Source organism: Pelophylax lessonae (assembly GCF_965119305.1).
Source record: "Pelophylax lessonae genome assembly, chromosome: 3".
NCBI lineage: Eukaryota > Metazoa > Chordata > Amphibia > Anura > Ranidae > Pelophylax > Pelophylax lessonae.
Window position 1 is genome coordinate 67,372,115 of NC_138770.1, and position 20,413 is coordinate 67,392,527.

At 45.6% G+C, this 20,413-nt stretch overlaps 1 protein-coding gene across 1 annotated transcript in view; it reads left to right on the forward strand.

Moving 5' to 3' along the window:
- The window catches only part of LOC309550886 (uncharacterized protein), a 43,549-nt gene extending 31,697 nt beyond the window's left edge, over window positions 1-11,852 (forward strand). Inside the window, exon 5 of the mRNA XM_082251268.1 lies at window positions 10,774-11,852. Within this exon, the coding sequence (XP_082107394.1) occupies window positions 10,774-11,531 (758 nt within the window). The 3' untranslated portion in view covers window positions 11,532-11,852. The remainder of the gene's footprint in view (window positions 1-10,773) is intronic.
- The last annotated feature ends 8,561 nt before the right edge of the window (window positions 11,853-20,413 follow it).

The window sequence follows — 20,413 nt, forward strand, 5'->3', positions numbered from 1 at the left end:
GGGAGGGGGGCTACCAGATGTAAACCCTACACCACATGTGTCAAACACAAAGCCCGAGGGCCAAATCTGGCCCTCCAGGCCATTTCCTGTGGCCCTCGCACCTGTCCTGCAGCTGCGGCACCCCTTCATCTCCACCCCACCTTGTCTCGGCAGTCAGCAGCAGAGAGGAGGAGAGAACTCCTCTGCCGGATCCTGAGCTTCTCTGTGCAGAGTAGGGGAAGTTAGTCTCTGCCACCCCCCGTCTAAGCAGAGAGTAGGGCAGAACTCCTCCTACAGATCCTGCACCCTCTTGTTTCCACCTTCCCTGATCTCAGCATTCAGTAGACTGCAGCCCTTCTCTGGTCCTCCTCCAGACCCTGCCCTTTACTTCCTAGCGCTGCCTCCAGCACATAGAAAGGGGGGTGTACTGTATGTAATAGAGGGTGGGGGATTCTTGACTTGTGATTTAAGGTAGTGTGCTCTGGACATTTAGTCTTACAGATACAGCTGGCCCTTTGAGCGCGACCATAATGCTGATGCGGCCCGAGATGAAATGAAGTTCGACACCCCCCTGCCATACAATGTTTAGATCATTCTGATTGGTGCGAAATGAGCCATTGGATAACTGCTCATTTGACAGGCATTAACAGGCACATTATCCACCTGCAAAATCCCAACACTATAGTAACATTCGTCTATATATTGATTATGGAGTCCACATACGCTCTCATTTTCCCAGGCCCTGATGAAGGGAGTTACACCATCCGAAACGTGTTTGCAAACAATCTGCCATTATAAAAAAAACTTGTATTTGGATGTGAATCTCAGTGTGGCACTTCAATTCCAACTTTATTAATCCCTATCATAACCCTAGGACAGTGATGGGGAACCTTGGCACCCCAGATGTTTTGTAACTACATTTCCCATGATGCTCATGCACTCTGCAGTGTTGTTGAGCATCATGCGAAATGTAGTGCTAAAGCTGCCCACCTCAAATGGGCTGAAATCGCACTATATTTAGATCTCCTGTGAGTCGCACAGGGATGCGACTCATGGTGTGAAGTGGCCCTGAGACCATATTTTTGTCAAGAACGATTGGGAGAAAATGCCATCTGGTAGAAGCTCAAGTCAAGACCTGCAGCTTTGATCCACCTGCAGAACAAAAATGTTATCTATGTACTTATGTACTTCTTTTCCTTTTATTTTATTTTTTTTTTTTAATATCCTTTCTTTTTCACCTGGTGATCCTGCCAGTAACACACTTCCTGTCCTAGGGTGACAACGCTCACTCACTGTATAGTATCTAAAGAGAAGCAACGTTGTCATCCTAGGGCATGACTTAGTCATGTCATATCCTAAGGCATGACCTAGGGCCTTCCCTCTTCTTTTATTCATAGAATGGAGGTGGTGTTCTGTAGTCCACAGGGTTACACTTCGCAGGGGTGATATTACTTCTTGCAGACAGCACTTGATTTCTGGAAGGATCAACTTACTAAACAGATGTAATGAAACCTTTTTAATGGTATATTTAACAGACCAAAGGGGCCAATTAACTGAAGTTCACTGTTAGGATTACATATTAAGAGGTCCACACCGAACTACTTGAAGACTTAAGTAGGGTACACACATAGTTACATAGTTAGTGAGGTTGAAAAAAGACATAAGTCCATCCAGTTCAACCTATGATGTGTGTGTGTTTGCTTTTAACCGTACATTGTATACCCCTGTATGTTGTGGTCTTTAACCCCTTCCGTACCGCGTCATGTCAAATGACGTCGGCACAAATCCTTTCTCGATCCGGGCGGACGTCATATGACGGCGCCCGGATCTCCCCGCTACTGCGCGCCCCCGGGGGCGCGCAGCGCGGCGATCGGGGGTGAGGCTCGTCCCTCGGACTGAGCCCAACCCCGATCAAGGTAAACAGCCAATGAAATTGGCTGTTTACCACGTGATCGGCTGTGTCAATCACAGCCGATCACATGAGCGGCTCCAGCGCGAGCCGCTCGTTCCTTCCTTAATGCGCGCCCCCGGGGGCGCGCAGCGCGGCGATCGGGGACGAGGCTCGTCCCTCGGACAGAGTCGATCCCCGATCTAGGTAAAGAGCCAATGAAATTGGCTCTTTACCACGTGACCGGCTGTGTCCAATCACAGCCGGTCACAAATGTCATCAGAGAACACGGTAACTAGCTGTCACCGTGTTCTCCTCCTCACACACTGATCCTGTGTGAGGAGGAGATTGTGGTAACAGCTAGTTACCAAGTACAGTCCACCCCAAACACACTGATTGCCCCCCCCCCCCCCAATAAAGAGCACCTGTCACTAGCCCATCAAAGTACCCGAGTACCTGTCATCAGCCCATCAGGTACTCTGATGACAGGTACTCGGGTACTCTGATGGGCTGATGACAGGTACTCGGGTACTCTGATGACAGGTACTCGGGTACTCTGATGACAGGTACTCGGGTACTCTGATGACAGGTACTCGGGTACTCTGATGACAGGTACTCGGGTACTCTGATGACAGGTACTCGGGTACTCTGATGACAGGTACTCTGATGGGCTGGTGACAGGTACTCGGGTACTCTGATGACAGGTACTCTGATGGGCTGGGGACAGGTACTCGGGTACTCTGATGACAGGTACTCTGATGGGCTGGGGACAGGTACTCGGGTACTCTGATGATGGGTACTCGGGTACTCTGATGACAGGTACTCGGGTACGCTGATGACAGGTACTCGGGTACTCTGATGACAGGTACTCGGGTACTCTGATGACAGGTACTCGGGTACTCTGATGACAGGTACTCGGGTACTCTGACGACAGGTACTCGGGTACTCTGACGACAGGTACTCTGGTACTTTGAGTACCCGTCATCGGAGTACCCGAGTACCTGTCACCTACCCATCAGAGTACCCAAGTACCTGTCACCTACCCAACAGAGTACCCGAGTACCTTCCACCTGCTCATCAGAGTACCTGACACCTGAAGTACCCGAGTACTTGCCACCTGCTCATCATTACCCATCACTACTCATCAGTACTCATCAGTACCCATCAGTACCTATCACCTATTAGTATCAGTACTGATCATCCGTACCCATCATCAGTACAGTATCAGTATCGCCTATCAGTATCAGTACTACTCATCAGTACCTATCACCTGCCCATAAGAGTACCCAAGTACCTGTCACCTGCCTATCGGAGTACTCGAGTACCTGCCACTTGCTCATCAGTACCAGAGTACCTGTCACCTGCCCAGCAAAGTACCCGAGTACCTGTCACCCTTCATACAGCCACCATGTCCAAGTCCAAAAAGGTTTATATACGTCGTCCGTTTAAACCTAAATACCGGTGTTATGGCAGCAGATAGCTGCCATAACCCTGGTATTTTTTTTAAACGGTGGACGGTTGGCTTTCTGATAAGGGTGGTCCCAGCGGCGGATTCGCCGCGGGATCACCCTTCCGGGGTGGCGGAAGAGGTGCCCCCCCCCCCTCCCGCTGCATTCTGGTCCTTTTCCCCGTTTACCGGACCCGCCGGCAGCGGGGAAAACGATCCGGTCCCAGATCCTCACAGACAGGATGTCGAGTGAGGGCAAGCTTGCCCTCACTTGACTCTATGGTCTTGGAGGACCGGAGCTACGGCAAACGTCATTGCCTAGCAACCAGTTTAAAGGTCCCTTTTTTTTTTTTTTCATTTTTTTTTATTTTTTTTTTTTATTTTTTCTATCTTTTAGTGTACTTGTGAGATCTGAGGACTTTTTGACCCCAGATCTCACAAAAAAGAGGTCCTGTCGTGCCTTTTTCTATTACAAGTAATGTTTACATTTCTTGTAATAGAAATAAAAATGATCAATTTTTTTTTTTTTAAAAAAACAGTGTAAAAATAAAAAATAATAAATAAAATAAATAGTAAAAAAAAAAAAAAAAAAATTAAAGCGCCCTGTCCCCGCGAGCTCGCGCGCAGAAGCGAACGCATACGGAAACCCCGCCCACATATGTAAACAGTGTTCAAACTACACATGTGAGGTATCGTCGCGATCGTTAGAGCAAGAGCAATAATTTGAGCCCTAGACCTCCTCTGTAACTCTAAGATAGCAACCTGTAGAAATTTTTAAAATGTCGCCTATGGGGATTTTTAAGTACCAAAGTTTGTCACCATTCTGTGAGCGTGCGCAATTTTGAAGCATGACATGTTGGGTATCTATTTACTCGGCGTAACATTATCTTTCACATTATGGAAAACAATTGGGCTAACTTTACTGTTTTCTTATTTTTTAATTAAAAAAGTGATTTTTTTTCCCAAAAAATTGCGTTTGGAAGACCGCTGCGCAAATACGGTGTGATAAAAAATATTGCAATAATCTCCATTTTATTCTCTAGGGTCTCTGCTAAAAAAAAATATATAATGTTTTGGGGTTCTAAGTAGTTTTCTAGCAAAAACAACTGATTTTAGCTTGTAAACACCAAATGTCAAAAATAGGCCTAGGCAAGTGGCTAGGATGCATGATGATGCTCCTTGGATGTTTAGGCCCCTCTATATGGCTAGGCTGTGAAAAAGTCTCACACATGTGGTATTGCCATACTCAGGAGGAGTGGCAGAATGTATTTTGGGGTGTCATTTTTGCTATGTACATGCTATGTGTTTACAACTTTGTGTAAAAAAAAAAGTTTTTATTTTTTTCCCACATTTTCCAAAAACTTGTGGAAAAAAATGACATGTTCAAAGGACCCATAATGCCTCATAGAATATACGTTGGAGTGTTTGCTTTCCAAAATGGGGTCATTTTGTGGACTTTTCCATTGTATTGGTGCTCTAGGGCCTTGAAAAGTGTGATAGGTAGTAAGAAAGTTTTATGTGTATTTATGCTCCTAAAACGCCTTATGGTGCTACTTGGACGCGGAGTCTCTTTTTGTGGCCAGGCTGTGTAAAAGTCTCACACATGTGGTATCACCATACTCAGAAGGAGTAGCAGAATGAATTTTGGGGTGTCATTTTTGCTGTGTACATGCTATGTGTTAGAAATAGCTTATAAATTGACAACGTTTTGGGAAAAAAAAAGAAAAAAAAATGTTTTCTTCATTTTCCCAAGAATTGTGGTAAAAAAATTATAACTTCAAAAAACTCACCATGCCTCTTACTAAATACCTTGGACTGTCTACTTTACAAAAAAGGGTCATTTGGGGGATATTTGTACTGTCCTGACATTTCAGGGCCTCAAGAAAGGAGATAGGCCATCAGTACATCTGGTGTGATCAATTTTCAGTAATTGGTACCATAGCTTCTAGACTCAATAACTTTCACACAGACTAAATAATATACACTAATTTGGGTTAATTTTACCAGAGATATGTAGCAGTATAAATTTTGGCCCAAATGTATGAAGAAAAATTAATTTTTTGCAAAATTTTATAATAGAAACTAAAGTGTTTTTTTTTGCAAAATTTTTGCTCTTTTTTTGCTTATATCACGGGAAAAAAAAAAACCCCAGTTGTGATCAAATACCACCAAAAGAAAGCTCTATTTGTGTGAAAAAAATGATAAAAATTTTGTTTGGTTACAGTGTAGCATGACTGAGCAATTGTCATTCAAAGTGTGAGAGTGCTGAAAGCTGAAAATTGGTCTGGGCAGGAAGGGGGTCTAACTGCTCTGTATGGAAGCGGTTAAGGTGTCCATCCAATAGTGTTTTGAAACTATCAATGCTCCCTGCTGATACGACTGCTTGTGGAAGAGAATTCCACATCCTTACCGCTCTTACAGTGAAGAACCTCTTACGCACTTTAAGGTTAAACCGCCTTTTTAGTGAGTGGCCACGTGTCTATTGTATCTCCTTTCTCTGAATAGTTTGTTCCTTATGCTAGGGTCGCCAGTACAGTATTTGTACATTGATGCACACTATAAGATCGTTCAATTTTCCTTGTTGTTTCCCAGCAAATAAGAACCGATGACCGAACATTCTCGTACGACAAAGCCTTTTTTTTTTTTTTTTTTGTTTCTGATCATGCACAGTCTTTCTTTTCTGATTTTCTTGTACAAAAATCATATGAAGCGGTACATTAAACGAAAATCGTTCGTTTTATCCCGTACAAGAACAATTTTGGAGTTTGTCCCTTCAGAATTTTCGTAGGAAAATTCTCGATTTGGCTGTAGAAAGTTGTGTACACGCTTTACGAAAATCGTACGAATATTCTGAATTGGCTGTAGAAAGTTGTGTACACGCTTTACGAAAATTCTTTGGACGAAACAGTTCGCCTGATTTTCTTCTAGTGTGCACTAGCCTTAAGCATTTTTCTGACATTTGCTGATTACAAGTTAAAATCAGTATTTTTTGGTAGAAAATTACTTTGAAACATTACATATATATATTTTTTAGCAGAGACCCTAGAGAATAAAATTACGGTTGTTGCAATATTTTATGTCACACTGTACTTGTACAGCGGTTTTTCAAATGCAATTTTTTTATGAATTAAACAAAACCGTAAAGTTAGCCCAATTTTTTCTATAATGTAAAAGATGATGTTATGCCGAGTAAATAGATACCTAACATGTCACGCTTTAAAATTGCACATGTTCGTGGAATGGTGACAAACTACGGTACTTGACAATCTCCATAGGCGACACTTTAAAAACTTTTAACGGTTACCAGTTTAGAGTTACAGAGGAGGTCTAGTGCTAGAATTATTTATCTTGTTCTAAACATTGTGGCAATACCTCACATGTGGTTTGAACACTGTTTACATTTGTTGGCGCGACTTGCGTATGCGTTGGCTTCTGCGCGCGAGCATGTAGGGATTTTATTTTTTTACTGTCCCTTTAATTTTTTTCATCCCTTTTTTTTTCTTTTTTTCCCTGCCATAAGCATTGTAAACCTCCCTTGTGACAGCAAGATCACGTGTCGGGTATTTTTTTTTTTTTTTTAGAGGTATCTGGGGGTCAAATCCCTCCTTTGCACTTAGTATTCAAAACAGCCAAACATGACGTTAAGAATGCTTCTGACATTTTTTTAAAATCTGGCACCTTTTAAGGTTTGTGTAACCTGGACATGATGTCATGCCGTTGCTTCCGGGTTACTAGATCCGAGACCCGATCAAAGCCCATTCCGGCCTTTTTTGGGTCTCTGGCCAGCCGGCGGATGTGCCGACTGGTAGGGATGCACCGACTGGTAGGGATGCACCGAAATGAAAATTTTGGGCAGAAACCGAAAATGCAGGATGCCCTTGGCCGAAAACCGAAACCGAAAATTACTTTTTTTTTTCCCCCAAATGATTTTAAAATGGATAGAACAGGGGCATACACACACCAGAAACAGGCAGCGACGTACACCTGTAGCTGCCACCCTGTCACGGTATATGTACTGTGACAGGTTGGCAAGTGGTTAATTTAATTACCAATGGTATTTGTATTATGCAGCATGAGGGGGTTAATGTATTGCCACTGCTGGTCACTGATGCATTAGTGACCGCCAGTGGCAGTTAATTAACCCCTTTGTGCTGCATTAGTGCAACCAGTATCAGTGTTAATTAACACTGGTTGCACTAATGCAGCACAAAAGGGTTAATTAACTGCCACTGGTCGGTCACTAATGCATCAGTGACCAGCAGTGGCAATACATTAACCCCCTTATGCTGCATAATACTAATACCATTGATAACCTCGCCTCAGCGCCCCCCCCCCGCCTCAGCGTCCCTCCCCATCCCAATGATGCAATCTCCTTACTCTCAGCTCCTTCTGTGTCCTTCCTTTCAAAAGACCCGCCTCTGGCCGGAGACCCGCCTCCCGGTGATGTCACTACTACTACGATGTGCATGAATGAACTAACACACCGGGCGGGCGGGCAAGCGGCCGCTAATAGCAATAACTATGTGAGCCCTTCACTTCCCTGTCAGAGGAGATACCCGCCTAATAGGGAAGTGAAGCGCTCACTTAGTTACAGCTATTAGCGGCCGCTCACCTGCCCGCCCACCCGGTGTGTTTGTTCATTCATGCACATCGTAGTAGTAGTGACATCACCGGGAGGTGGGCCGCCGGCCATAGTTGACCTGTAGCCACTCCTTATCTTAGCTGTGTGCTTAGGGACATTGTCCTGTTGGCAGATGAACCTTCACGCCAGTCTGAGGTCCAGATCGCTCTGGAGCAGGTTTTCATTAAGGATGTCTCTGTACATTGCTGCATTCATCTTTCACTCAATCCTGACTAGTCTCTCAGGTCCTGCCGCTGAAAAACATTCCCACAGCATGAAGCTGCCACCACCATGCTTCTCTGTATTGATGGTATTGGCCAGGTGATGAGCGGTGCCTGGTTTCCTCCAGAAATGACGCTTGCTATTCAGGTCAAAGAGTTAAATTTTTGTTGACAGTCCTTCAGGTGCCTTTTGGCAAACCCCAGGTGGGCTGTCATGTGCCTTTTACTGAGGAGTGGCTTCTGTCTGGCCACTCTACCATACAGAACTGATTGGTGGGGTGCTGCAGAGATGGTTCTTCTGGAAGGTTCTCCTCTCTCCACAGAGAAACGCTGGAGCTCTGTCAGAGTGACCATCGGGTTCTTGGTCACCTCCCTGACTAAGGCCTTTCTCCCCTGATCTCTGTTTGGCCAGGCAGCCCCTCTAGGAAGAGTCCTGGTGGTTCCAAACTTCTTCTATTCACAGATAATGAAGACCACTGTGCTCATTGGGATGTTCAATGCTCCAGAAATGTTTCTGTACCCTTCCCTAGATCTGTGCCTAGACACATTCCTGTCTCGAAGGTCTACAGACGATTCCTTGGACTTCATGGCTTGGTCTGTGCTCTGACATGCACTGTCGACCGTGGGACCTTTTATAGACCGGTGTGTTCCTTTCCAAATCATGTCCAATCAACTGAAGGTGGACTCCAAGTTGTAGAAACATCGCAAGGATGATCTGTGGAAACAGGATGTAGCTGAGCTCAGTTTTGAGTGTCATGGCAAAGTCTGTGAATACTTATCTACATGTGATATTTTTTTTTTTTTTTTTTTAGTTTGCAAAGATTTCAAACAAATGTCTTGCACATTGTCATTATGGGGGATTGTTTGTAGAATTTTGAGGCAAATAATTTAATCCATTTTGGAATAAGGCTGTAACATAAAGTGAAGCGCTGTGAATACTTTCCGGGTACACTGTATGTGTATGTACTGTATAGGTTAATGGTGGGAACCCATCGTAATGGACACAGCAGGTATGCAAAGCTGGGAACTCAGTGCGGTGATTTTGGGAACTCCTCATAATGGGCACAGAGGGTGTGTAGAGCTGGAAACTCAATGCAGGGATGATAGGAGCCCCTTCATAATGGGTCATGCAGGTGTACAGACCTGTGAGCCATTGCTGGGATGGTGAGAACTCCTGATAGTGTGCACAGCAGGTGTGCAGACCTGGGAACTCAGCACAGGGATGGTAGGAGCCCCTTCATAATGGGTAATGCAGTTGTACAGACCTGGGAACTCTGCACAGGATTGGTGGGAACCCCTCATAATGGATATTTCAGGGATGGTGGGAGCCCCTCACGATGAGCACAGCAGGTGTGCAGACCTGGGAACTCAGCACAGGGCTGGTAGGAGCCCCTTCATAATGGGTAATGCAGTTGTACAGACCTGGGAACTCGGCACAGGATTGGTGGGAACCCCTCATAATGGATATTTTAGGGATGGTGGGAGCCCCTCACGATGAGCACAGCAGGTGTGCAGTCCCAGGAACTCTGACTAGAAGAAGACATTTGAGTTGATTTACTAAAACTGGAGCGTGCAAAATCTGGTGCAGCTGTGCATGGTAGCCAATTAGCTTCCAGATTTTTTCAAAGTTTAAGGCCCCTTTCACACAGGGAGTCCGTTCAGATCCGCCTGTCTGTTTTTCAGGCGGATCTGAATGGATGCCCCATGCATCTTTATGGGGCATCGGATGTCAGCGGAGACATGTCCGCTGACATCCAATCCGTCACATCCGGACAGATGGAAACCCTAGGCTACATCACTAACCTGATCTCAAAATATCAACCAAGCCGCTCTCTTCGGTCCTCCCAAGTCCTCCTGCTCTCTAGCTCCCTTGTCACCTCCTCCCATGCTCGCCTCCAGGATTTCTCCAGAGCTTCTCCCTTTCTTTGGAACTCTCTACCCCAATCTGTCCGACTCTCCCCTAATCTATCCATCTTTAGACGATCCCTGAAAGCCCTTCTCTTTAAAGAAGCCTACCCGGCTACTAACGAATAACACTGTTTCACTTGCTCCATCAGCTCATCCCCCACAGCTATTGTCTTTTGTATCAATTGACCCTCCCTTTTAGATTGTAAGCTCTAACGAGCAGGGTCCTCTGATTCCATTTGTTCCAAATCGTGTTGTAACTGTAATGTCTGCCTTCATTTTGTTAAGCGCTGCGCAAACTGTTGGCGCTATATAAATCCTGTATAATAATGTGTGGTATGTGTATGAATGTGTGTGTGTGTGTGTGTGTGTGTGTGTGTGTGTATATATATATATATATATATATATATATATATATATATATATTCACACACGCATGTGTATTTGAGCTTTGGGGTGAACACCCTAATGCAGTAGGGAGAGCATAAATTGTCCAAAATGTCTTTGTATGCTGTAGTATTAGTAGTACCCTTGGCTGGAAACTCCTGCACTCAGTCATTTGGAGGGTTGGCCACATTATTTTGCCCTTATAGTGTAGGTATGATGGATGTTCACAAGCTTTGAGTTGTATAGACTAACAATACATTTGTCCTGATATTGCATCCCTTCCTCTGATCCATCAATATTAACCTCTTATGTTCCCCTCACACAGATGTCACCCTACACAACCATCCTGCGGAGCCAGTGAAGGTCATACATAGTGGAGAGCCTCTTCCGGAAGTACTGGTGGGAAGCCTGCTGCGGTATTTTGATGAGGAAAAAGAGAGACAGGCTCAGCTAAGGAGATCGTTACCAACAATCGTAGCTGATCCACAGCCATTGGTGGTGGCAGACAACAGCGCTCATCACTTCTCCATAGACTGGGGTCTGCCTGGCGCAGCCAGCACTTTCCAAGACAGTCTGACCCCTGGCGGGGTAAAACAGTACAAGTGTCCGCAATGTGAGAAGACCTTCCTGCGTAGCACACAGCTGAAAGAGCATCTGCGCACTCACTCCGGGGAACGCCCCTACCAGTGCCTAAAATGCCCCAAGACTTTCAATAGAAGCACCCAGCTGAAGGATCACCAGCGTACCCACACCGGGGAACGACCTTTCCAGTGCACCGAGTGCGGCAAAACCTTCACTCACAGCTCCAACCTCATCCATCACCGGCGGACCCACAGCGGGGAGAAGCCTCACAAATGTCACCTGTGTCCAAAGAGCTTTAGCCAGAACTCTGACCTCAACAGACACCAACGCACTCACATGGCTGGAGACCGCCCCCACCAGTGCACGCGCTGCCACCGGACCTTCATATACAAGTCTCAACTGCGGATGCACAGTCGAGTGCACGTGGTGGAGGATATCCTGCGGGGTGTGGAAAGAGGAGGTGGAGGAGAGGATGTGGTCTTCAGTACACCACCACTCTGATAGTTATCCTTCGCATCACAAACTGTGGCACTTATGTCTCTTAGTATCATATTTGAATGTAATCATTTATGAATAGTACACTAGGTAAAGCACTGCAGTGTTGGGTATTGATAAGAATAGTGGTCACTGCTGTGTATATGTTCTGTCCAAACAGTCCAGCACACTATAGCGGATTGGCGACAAGTGTGAGTGTCCTGAATTGACAGATGTACAGTTAAATTGTGTCCTGTTCCACAGATGGATGCCTGGAATGCACTTTGCATCAAAAAGATGTCCAACACTACCACATGTCCTGTCAAAGGCATCTCCTATCACTGTGTCCAGTCCCAAAGATTCTTTGCACTTTGTCAGCACTACTGGCCATCAGAAGCCACCCTCTTCTTACTGTAGAGCTCTAACAAGTACACCACATAAAGAGAAAGGCAATTCATTCAGCACTATGGGTGCATAATAAAAAAATTCTCAGCACTTAGCCCTGCTAGCAAACCCAGAAGACCCAACTAAACTTGTCTCTATTTAAAAAAAAAAATATAATAGAAGTCTAAGTTTTATACTTTTGTAAAATGTATGGCATCATGTAATGCACGGTCTGTGAGACCAAACTTGTCTGGACGTTACATCACAGCTGCCTGTGCTACACCTAGTGTGAGATGCCGACTGCACAGAGCCACTGAGGACCTCTCTGTGCGAGATGCAGGCTTTCACCAGGTGGTTGAGGACCTCTCCTCTGTGTGAGATGCAGGCTACACAGGGCAACTGAGGACTTCTCTTCTGTGTGAGGTGCAGGCCTCACTGAGTGGTTGAGGACCTCTCCTCTGTGTTAGATACAGACTGCACAAGGCAGCTGAGTAACTCTTCTCTGTGTGAGATGCAGGCTGCACTGAGTGGTTTAGGACCGCTCCTCTGTGTGAGATGCAGACTTCATCAAGTGGTTGAGGACCTCTCTTCTGTATGAGATTAGATTAAACAGGATAGCTGAGGACCTTTCCTCTGTGTGAAATCAGACTAAATTGAGTAGCTGAGGGCCTCCCCTCTGTTTGAGATACAGACTAAATGTGATAGCTGAGGACCCCTCCTGTGTGAGATCAGAGTAGCTGAGGACCTTACTCTGTGTGAGATTTAGATGACACAAGATAGCTTAGGACCTCCCCCTGTGCTTTGAGATGCAGACTAGACTGGGTGGCTGAGGATCCTTCTTCTGTGTGAGATTCAGCCTGTACAGAGTGGTTAAGGACCTCTCCTCTGTGAAAGATGCAGGCTGCATGCTGTGGTTAAGCGCCTTTCCTCTGTGAGAGCAAGACGGCACAAGCCAGCTGAGGACCCTTCCTCTGTTTGAAATCAGACTAAACAGGGTAGCCGAGGACCTTTCCTCTGCATGAAATCAGACTAAATGGAGTGGCTGAGGACCTATCCTCTGTTTGATATGCAAACAGGGTGGCTGAGGATTCCTTTTCTGTGTGAGATGTAGGCTGCTCAGGGTGGTTAAGGACCTCTTCTCTCTGCGATCAAGACAGCATAGACCAGCTGAAGACCTTTTCCCTGTGTGAGATGCAGACTAAACAAGTTTGCTGGGGACCTTTCCAATCTATGAGATGCACAGGGCATGGGACCTCTCCTCTGTGTGAGAGGCAGATAACACCGAGAGGCTGGGTTTCTCTCCTTTCCATGAGATGCACAGAACTTCTCTGTTTGAGATACAGATGACAGAGGGTGGCTGAGGGCCTCTCTTCTCTGTGAGTTTCAAGTGGCACAAGGTCCCTGTGGACCTCTCCTTCATGTGAAACGCAGGCTGCACGGGGTGGCTGAGATCATCTCCTCTGTTTGAAATGCACAGGGTGGCTGAGGGCCTCCACCATGTGTGAGACCCAGGCAAAATGGTGCTGCTGAGGACTTCTATGTTAGATGCAGACTTCATGGGGTGGCTGATGACCTCTCCATTCTTCGTTGTTAGATTCAGACTGCACAATGAGGCTGAGAACTTCTCCTTCTTGTGAAATGCAGATTGCACACTGTGTGAGATGCAGACTGCACAAGGCTGCTGAGGACCTCTGCTATTTGTAAGATGCAGACTGCACAGGGTGGTTGAGGAACTTTCCTTTGAGATTTAAGCCGACCATACATGGTCCGAAATTCATGCAGTTCTGCAGGAAACCGGTCCGCTGGTGTCCTCTGATAGCTCTCCAGTATGATTTTCATTACCATATCCTCAGCACAGAACATCAGACTGATACAGAGTGAGGGCTGGAATAGGACGTGTGTAGGTAGCAGAATGGCTTCTAGGCATATACAACTTCCAATGTTGGACATAGCCCAGTCTGAACTCTGCCCTGCATCCCATTGTCCAATTTGGGCATCCTTAGCTGCTGGAACAGAGTCCTGGGTCACAGGCTTGCCATGTGGCATGCTCTTAAAGTGTATTTCCACCTCAAGGTGAGACAAGGGTGGTTTGGGGTTTGTATAAGTCGGCATTCCAGGCAAAAGAGACGCGGAACCTGTCAGGCAATGTAGCTTTGTTTTCTCTTTCCTTGTGTCATAATGGAGTGTTTAAAGCGGATCTTCACTCAGTGGTGTATTTGGGTTTTGTGCTGCCCTAGGCCTGACTACTTTTGTGCACCCCATAATTTAAATATGACCCACCCCTTCCTGTAAAGGCCACACCCCTTCCTGTAAAGGCCACACCCCTTCCTGTTTATGACTTGCCCTGTCATCTGTACACCACAGACCACAACCACAGTCTATCTGTGCCCATCAGCATAGCCTTATCAGTTCCCATAAGTTCAGCCTCATCAGTGCCGCCTCCTTACTGCCCATCAGTGCAGCCTATCAGTGTTGCCTCATCAGTACATCCCCATCAGTGGCCACCAGCGTAGCCTATCAGTGCCCATTAGTGCAGCCTATTATATCCGCAGGTAGCAGTGTGACTGCTTTATGGGGGTGCCACACTGATTTGCCTCCTGGACCCTGCCCTCAGGCCCAATTATACCAATAATACTAGCACTAAACTAAAAGTTTAGTGCAAGCTGGCGGGGACCCTTTTCGTGTGGGAGCCAGGAGGAGGCTGTTGTTTTTTATTGCGGTGTGCAGCTTTTTTGCTGCCCTCCTGCAAAGTGCCGCCCTAGGCCTGGGCCTTGTCGGCCTAGGCCAAGATACAGCACTGTCTTCACTGCATCTGAGCACCACAAACATAAAAATGCTATTTAATAAATTTTTATTGTTCAACGCAAACTTCCCCATTAACCCATGTCTTCATGCTTTATTTTGTTGAGAAATCGCTTTGAAAATCTCCCCTAGCCTTTCCGGATGTGGCCATCTTGAGTAAGGGAAAATGATTCATGTGGCATTTACTTCCTGCCCTTAGCTCAAGTATGCATACAGAAGAGTGTGCTTAGCTGCGAAAACCCCTCCTGAAGACTCCTGGGATATATGACATAATTTGCCTGGGCAGGAAACCAGGAAGTACCTGAAGAAATGTTAAAAAACAAGTAAATATGATCTACTTTCCTATCTATTTACTAATGCTAGCACAATGAGGATTAAAAATAATGTTGACTAGGAGAGTGAAGTTCCACTTTAAGGTCCCATAAATATTACCTGTCCGTATAAGGAGCCTTGGTCACGTCTTTAGTAAAGGCTGCAGTGATATTGACATCATTACACCGCTGCAATCATCGCGCTCAAAATCCCATGATACTTGGGCCGAGACCTCTGGATTTTAGCCCAACATTTATTGAAAAAGGTACATCAGACACATTGGAAAGCCCAGTAAGTGATGCCATTTTTATGTGAATGAACAAACAGGTACTAAATTATTAGAACAGTGATTACCAGTCAATGTGCAATACATACATGTACAAAAGAAGTTCTGCTCACACCACTGCTTAATCCTGCACCGGGCCCTACGATACATATCCCCATTACTGGACAAACCTTTCTATATTATGTGACATACAGAGAGACTCAAAGGAAGACGAGAACCAGAGGCGTCCTGTGGCTTGGGGCTGGGCCAGTGAATGGAGCCACCAGTCGTTATGTGAGCAGAATTTCCTTAACATATTGTACATGGCATGTGGGTGCCAGTCTCCATGGGCCTCATTGCAGCACATGCATATCATAGGCTGCATGCACTGACCCCTGCACAAACTGGCGGTATAGATAACAGTGAACAGATCTTCCTTGTAACATTGTGTATAGTGTTGGGAGGTGTGCATAGGGGTGGTGGGTTCATTTGGCAGTGGTGGGAGGTTGGTTGGCAGGTGAGTGGGGGGTGGGAGGGTGGTGGTAAAGCTTGAGCCTGGCACAAAGAATTCTGAGAAATTTAGTTTAAGGCTTCTCATATCTGTAGTGCAGGCACGAAACGGCTCCCAGATCTCACAGCAAGAAGAAGGGGACATTTTAAAGCAACAACACTCAGGACCAACAAAGTAGTACCTTTAGCGGAAATCCAGTGCTCAGGTGCACTGTAAAGGTTTTACTGGCACTAAATATATATATATATATTATTTATATACAGTATTATAGTATATAGGATCCTGTTTTAAGGTACTTTTATGACTGCACATCGGGTTAATATTCGGCTGACACAACTGCATCCCACTGGAAGACAATACAGATCTGCAGAGGAGAGGATGGACATTGAAGCATCCAGTGTTAATGGGAATATTACCCATCCTGCTCTTGCTTAGCATACAGGACTTCTTTTCTCTTGTAGTTCTCATTTTTTTTTTCTTATAAGCCAATTCTCAATGTGGTTTCAGCATTTGAAAATTGACCACTGTGACCATCAATGGTCATTTATTTACTTAATTTGATTGACTTTGTTTTTGTCTATGCTGGACTGTATACATGTGTATAATACAAGGAGGACTGTATATAGCACCGTGGGATTCAATGTCAGAGTATTAAAAAAGTGTATAAGACTGAAATGTGTCTATGAAATTCCCACTTACACGCAGCACCTGAGCGCTAGGATCATGGCATATTGTTATCAGAGAAGAACCTGTGCAGCTAAACTATCATTTAAAGCAGGGGTGGGGAACCTATGGCCAGGGGGCCGTATGCGGCCCTTGAAGTCATTTGGTCCGGCCCCCCATGCAGCTGAGTCTGTGTCTCTCAGCTGATCTGTCAAAATGGAGCCGATGCTTCCTGTATAGTTTCGGCTCCGTTCTGACAGTCTAAGTCACAGGCGGAGTGATATCAAATGCACTCGCCTGTGACCAATACAGGAAACATTGCCTCTTCCTCCAGCGTGGCGCCGCTGCTAGCCAGCATTTCCCACCAGCAGCACGCACAGCAGTACCAGCCAGAGCCAGCAGTACTCACAGCAGTACCAGCCAGCTGAACCCACGAGCAGTACCAGCCAGCAGTTCTTTTCAAAACTTACCACCACATAGAGTCGACTGCGCTCCAGACTAACCGACTCAAACCTGGAAAACCGGATGCGAGTAGCAACATCATCAATACCAGCTAACATCACACAACTCACCAAAGAGAAGCAGTTGCAGCCATCACATTAGGGGTGAGTTGATTAAACGTTTGACCAAATATAACAGGCACATTTTTAAGTTGATAATTTTGTACGGCCCCCGAATGATTTTATAAATACCCAAATGGCCCTTGGCAGAAAAAAGGTTCCCCACCCCTGATTTAAAGCAATACTTAACTCCTCCAACCCCCATGTTTTTTTTCCCTTTCCTTGGCATTTTTCGTGTTTTGTTGCCTCACAACCTGGAATTAACATTGATTGTTTGAGGATTTGCATCATTTAATTTGCAGAACATGCCCACAACTTTTGAGGATGTTTTTTTTTTTTATTGTGAAGCAAACAACAAATAGGACAAAATAACAGAAAAAGTCAATGTGCATAACTATTCACCCCCCTAAAGTCAATACTTTGTAGAGCCACCTTTGGCAGCAATCACAGCTCCAAGTCGCTTTGGATAAAGCCTCGTACACACGCAACGATTATCGGGCGACCGATTGGCCGACTTTTGTCCAGTGTTGTTGTGTTGGTTGAAATGTGCTCTAGACTGCACACGAATTTTCTCGGCCAACAAAAATCTACTTTCAGAAGTGATGTCATGTGCTGGTTTACTTTCCGTGTGTTTTTTCTTCTCTGAGCATGCCTAGTCTTGCTCATCAGATTTTTGTCTGCCGAAATCTGTACTGACTGACAGAAAATCGGCCGTTGTGGTGACGGCCAACAAAAATTTTATAGCCTGCACACCAGATTTTTTTCGGCCGAAAAGTCGGAGTCGGTTGTCGGCAGCATCATACTAACAAGCCGAAAAACGGCCGATCGGACGTTGGCCGAAAATTCACGGCCGATAATCGTTGCGTGTGTACGAGGCATTAAGCCCCGTACACACGTACCGATTGTCGGCCGACGACCGGTCGGCCGATTTTCGGCTTGTTAGTATGATGCTGCCGACAGCGCACTTTCGGCCGAACAGAATCTGTCTTGCAAGCATTAAAATTTTTGTATGCCAACACCAGAACGGCCGATTGTTCGCCAGTCAGTACAGAATTCGGCCGACAGACAGCAGATTTGCAAGACTGGGCATGCTCAGAAAAGAAAAAACACAGGGAAAGTTAACCATTACATGACATCACTTCTGCAGTCAGCGGACAAAATTCTTGTGCAGTCTTTTGCACTTTTCAACAGACACCGACAGCCCTGGACAAAAGACGGCCGATCGTTTGGCCGACGATCGGTACGTGTGTACGGGGCTTTAGTCTCTATGAGCTTGCCACAGCTTACCACTGGTATTTTTTTTCCCATTCCTCCTTGCAAAACTGCTCTAGTTCCTTCAAGTTGGATGGTTTGCGCTTGTGAACAGCAATCTTTAAGTCTGACCACAGGTTTTCTATTGGATTAAGGTCTGGGCTTTGACTAGGCCATTCCAACACATTTACATGTTTCCCTTTAAACCACTCAAGTGTTGATTTAGCAGTGTGTTTGGAGTCATTGTCCTGCTGGATGGTGAACTTCAGGCCTAGCCTCAAATCACACACAGAGTGGTACAGGTTTTGCTGAAGAATATCCCTGTATTTAGCCCCATCCATCTTTCCCTCAACTCTCTGACCAGTTTCCCAGTCCCAGCTGATGAAAAACATCCCCACAGCATGATGCTGCCACAGCCATGTTTCACTGTGTGGATGGTGTTCTTTGGCTGATGTGATGTGTTGGGTTTGCGACAGACATAGCGTTTTCTTTGATGGCTGAAAAGTTCAATTTTAGTCTCATCAGACCAGTGCACCTTCCTTCATACATTTTGGGAGTCTCCCACATGCCTTTTCGCAAACTCAAAACGTGCCATTTTGTTTTTTTGCTGAAAGTAATTTTTTTCTTCTGGCCACTCTGCAATAAAGCCCAACTCTATGGATCGTACGGCTTTTTGTCCTCTTATTTACAGATGCTCCAGTCTCTGCTGTGGAACTCTGCAGCTCCTCCAGGGTTACCTTGGGTCTCTGTGTTGCCTCTCTGCTTAATGCCCTAATTGCCCAGTCAGTGAGTTTTGGTGGGCGGCCGTCTCTTGCCAGGTTTGCTGTTGTGCCATGTTCTTTCCATTTGGTTATGATATATTTGATGGTGCTCCTGGGCATCATCAAAGATTTGTATATTTTTTTATAACCTAACCCTGGCTTGTACTTCTCGACAACATTGTCCCTTACTTGTTTGTAGAGTTCCTTGGTCTTCATGGCAGTGTTAGGTTAGTGGTGCCTCTTGCTTAAGTGTTGCAGCCTCTGGGGCCTTTCAAAAAAGGTGTGTATATGTAATGACAGATCATGTGACACTTAGATTGCACACAGGTGGACATCATTTCACTAATTATGTGACTTCTGAAGGTAATTGGTTGCACCAGAGCTTTTTATGGGCTTCATAACAAAGGGGGTGAATACATACGCACATGCCAATTTTCTGTTTTCTATTTCTAAAAAATAGTTTTATGTATATATTTTTCTCATTTCACTTCACCAACTTAGACTATTGTGTCCTGATCCATCACAAAAAATTCAGATTAAAGCCCCGTACACACGTCCCGAATGTCGGCCGAACGATCGGCCGTCTTTTGTCCGGTGCTGTCCTGTCGGCTGAAAACTGCACAAGACTGCACATGAATTGTGTCGGCCAACAACAGCCGACTGCAGAAGTGATGTCATGTGATGGTTAACTTTCCGTGTGTTTTTTCTTTTCTGAGCATGCCCAGTCTTGCTAATCGGCTGTTTGTCGGCCGAATTCTGTACTGACTGGCGAACAATCGGCCGTTCTGGTGTAGGCCAACAAAAATTTTAATGCCTGCACACCAGATTCTGTTCGGCCGAAAAGTCGCTGTCGGTTGTCGGAAGCATCATACTAACAAGCCGACAATCGGCCAATCGTTCGGCGGCCGAATATTTACGGCCGACAATCGCTACATGTGTACGGGGCTTTACAAAACAATGAACTTAAGGCTGTAATGTAACAAAATAGGTAAAAAGTCAAGGGGGGTGAATACTTTTGCAAGGCACTGTACTTGCAGTGCTGTATTACTCTTTAAGGAATATACTTCCCTTCACAGCGAATCCAGTAGCAATCTATTATTTGGGTGCCACACAATGGGACCAGGCCACTATCTCGGTCCTCTGCAGCTGACTGCCTCTTCCGGGTGCAGCCAGCTCTGATGACGTGCAAGACCACCCCTGGCCGCTCTATGCCTATCCTGTAGCCCTCTGGGAGATGTGATGTACTGTATGTATTCCAGGAGGCTGCAGGACCAGGCACAATTCAATCTGCCCTAGGTTGGAATGGTGGGCGGAGGTTACAGCTGAACTAACTTCCTTTTGGGAGTTCTGCTTCAATAAGGTTGCATTTACACACATTCCAACTAAAGAGAAACCCAGTT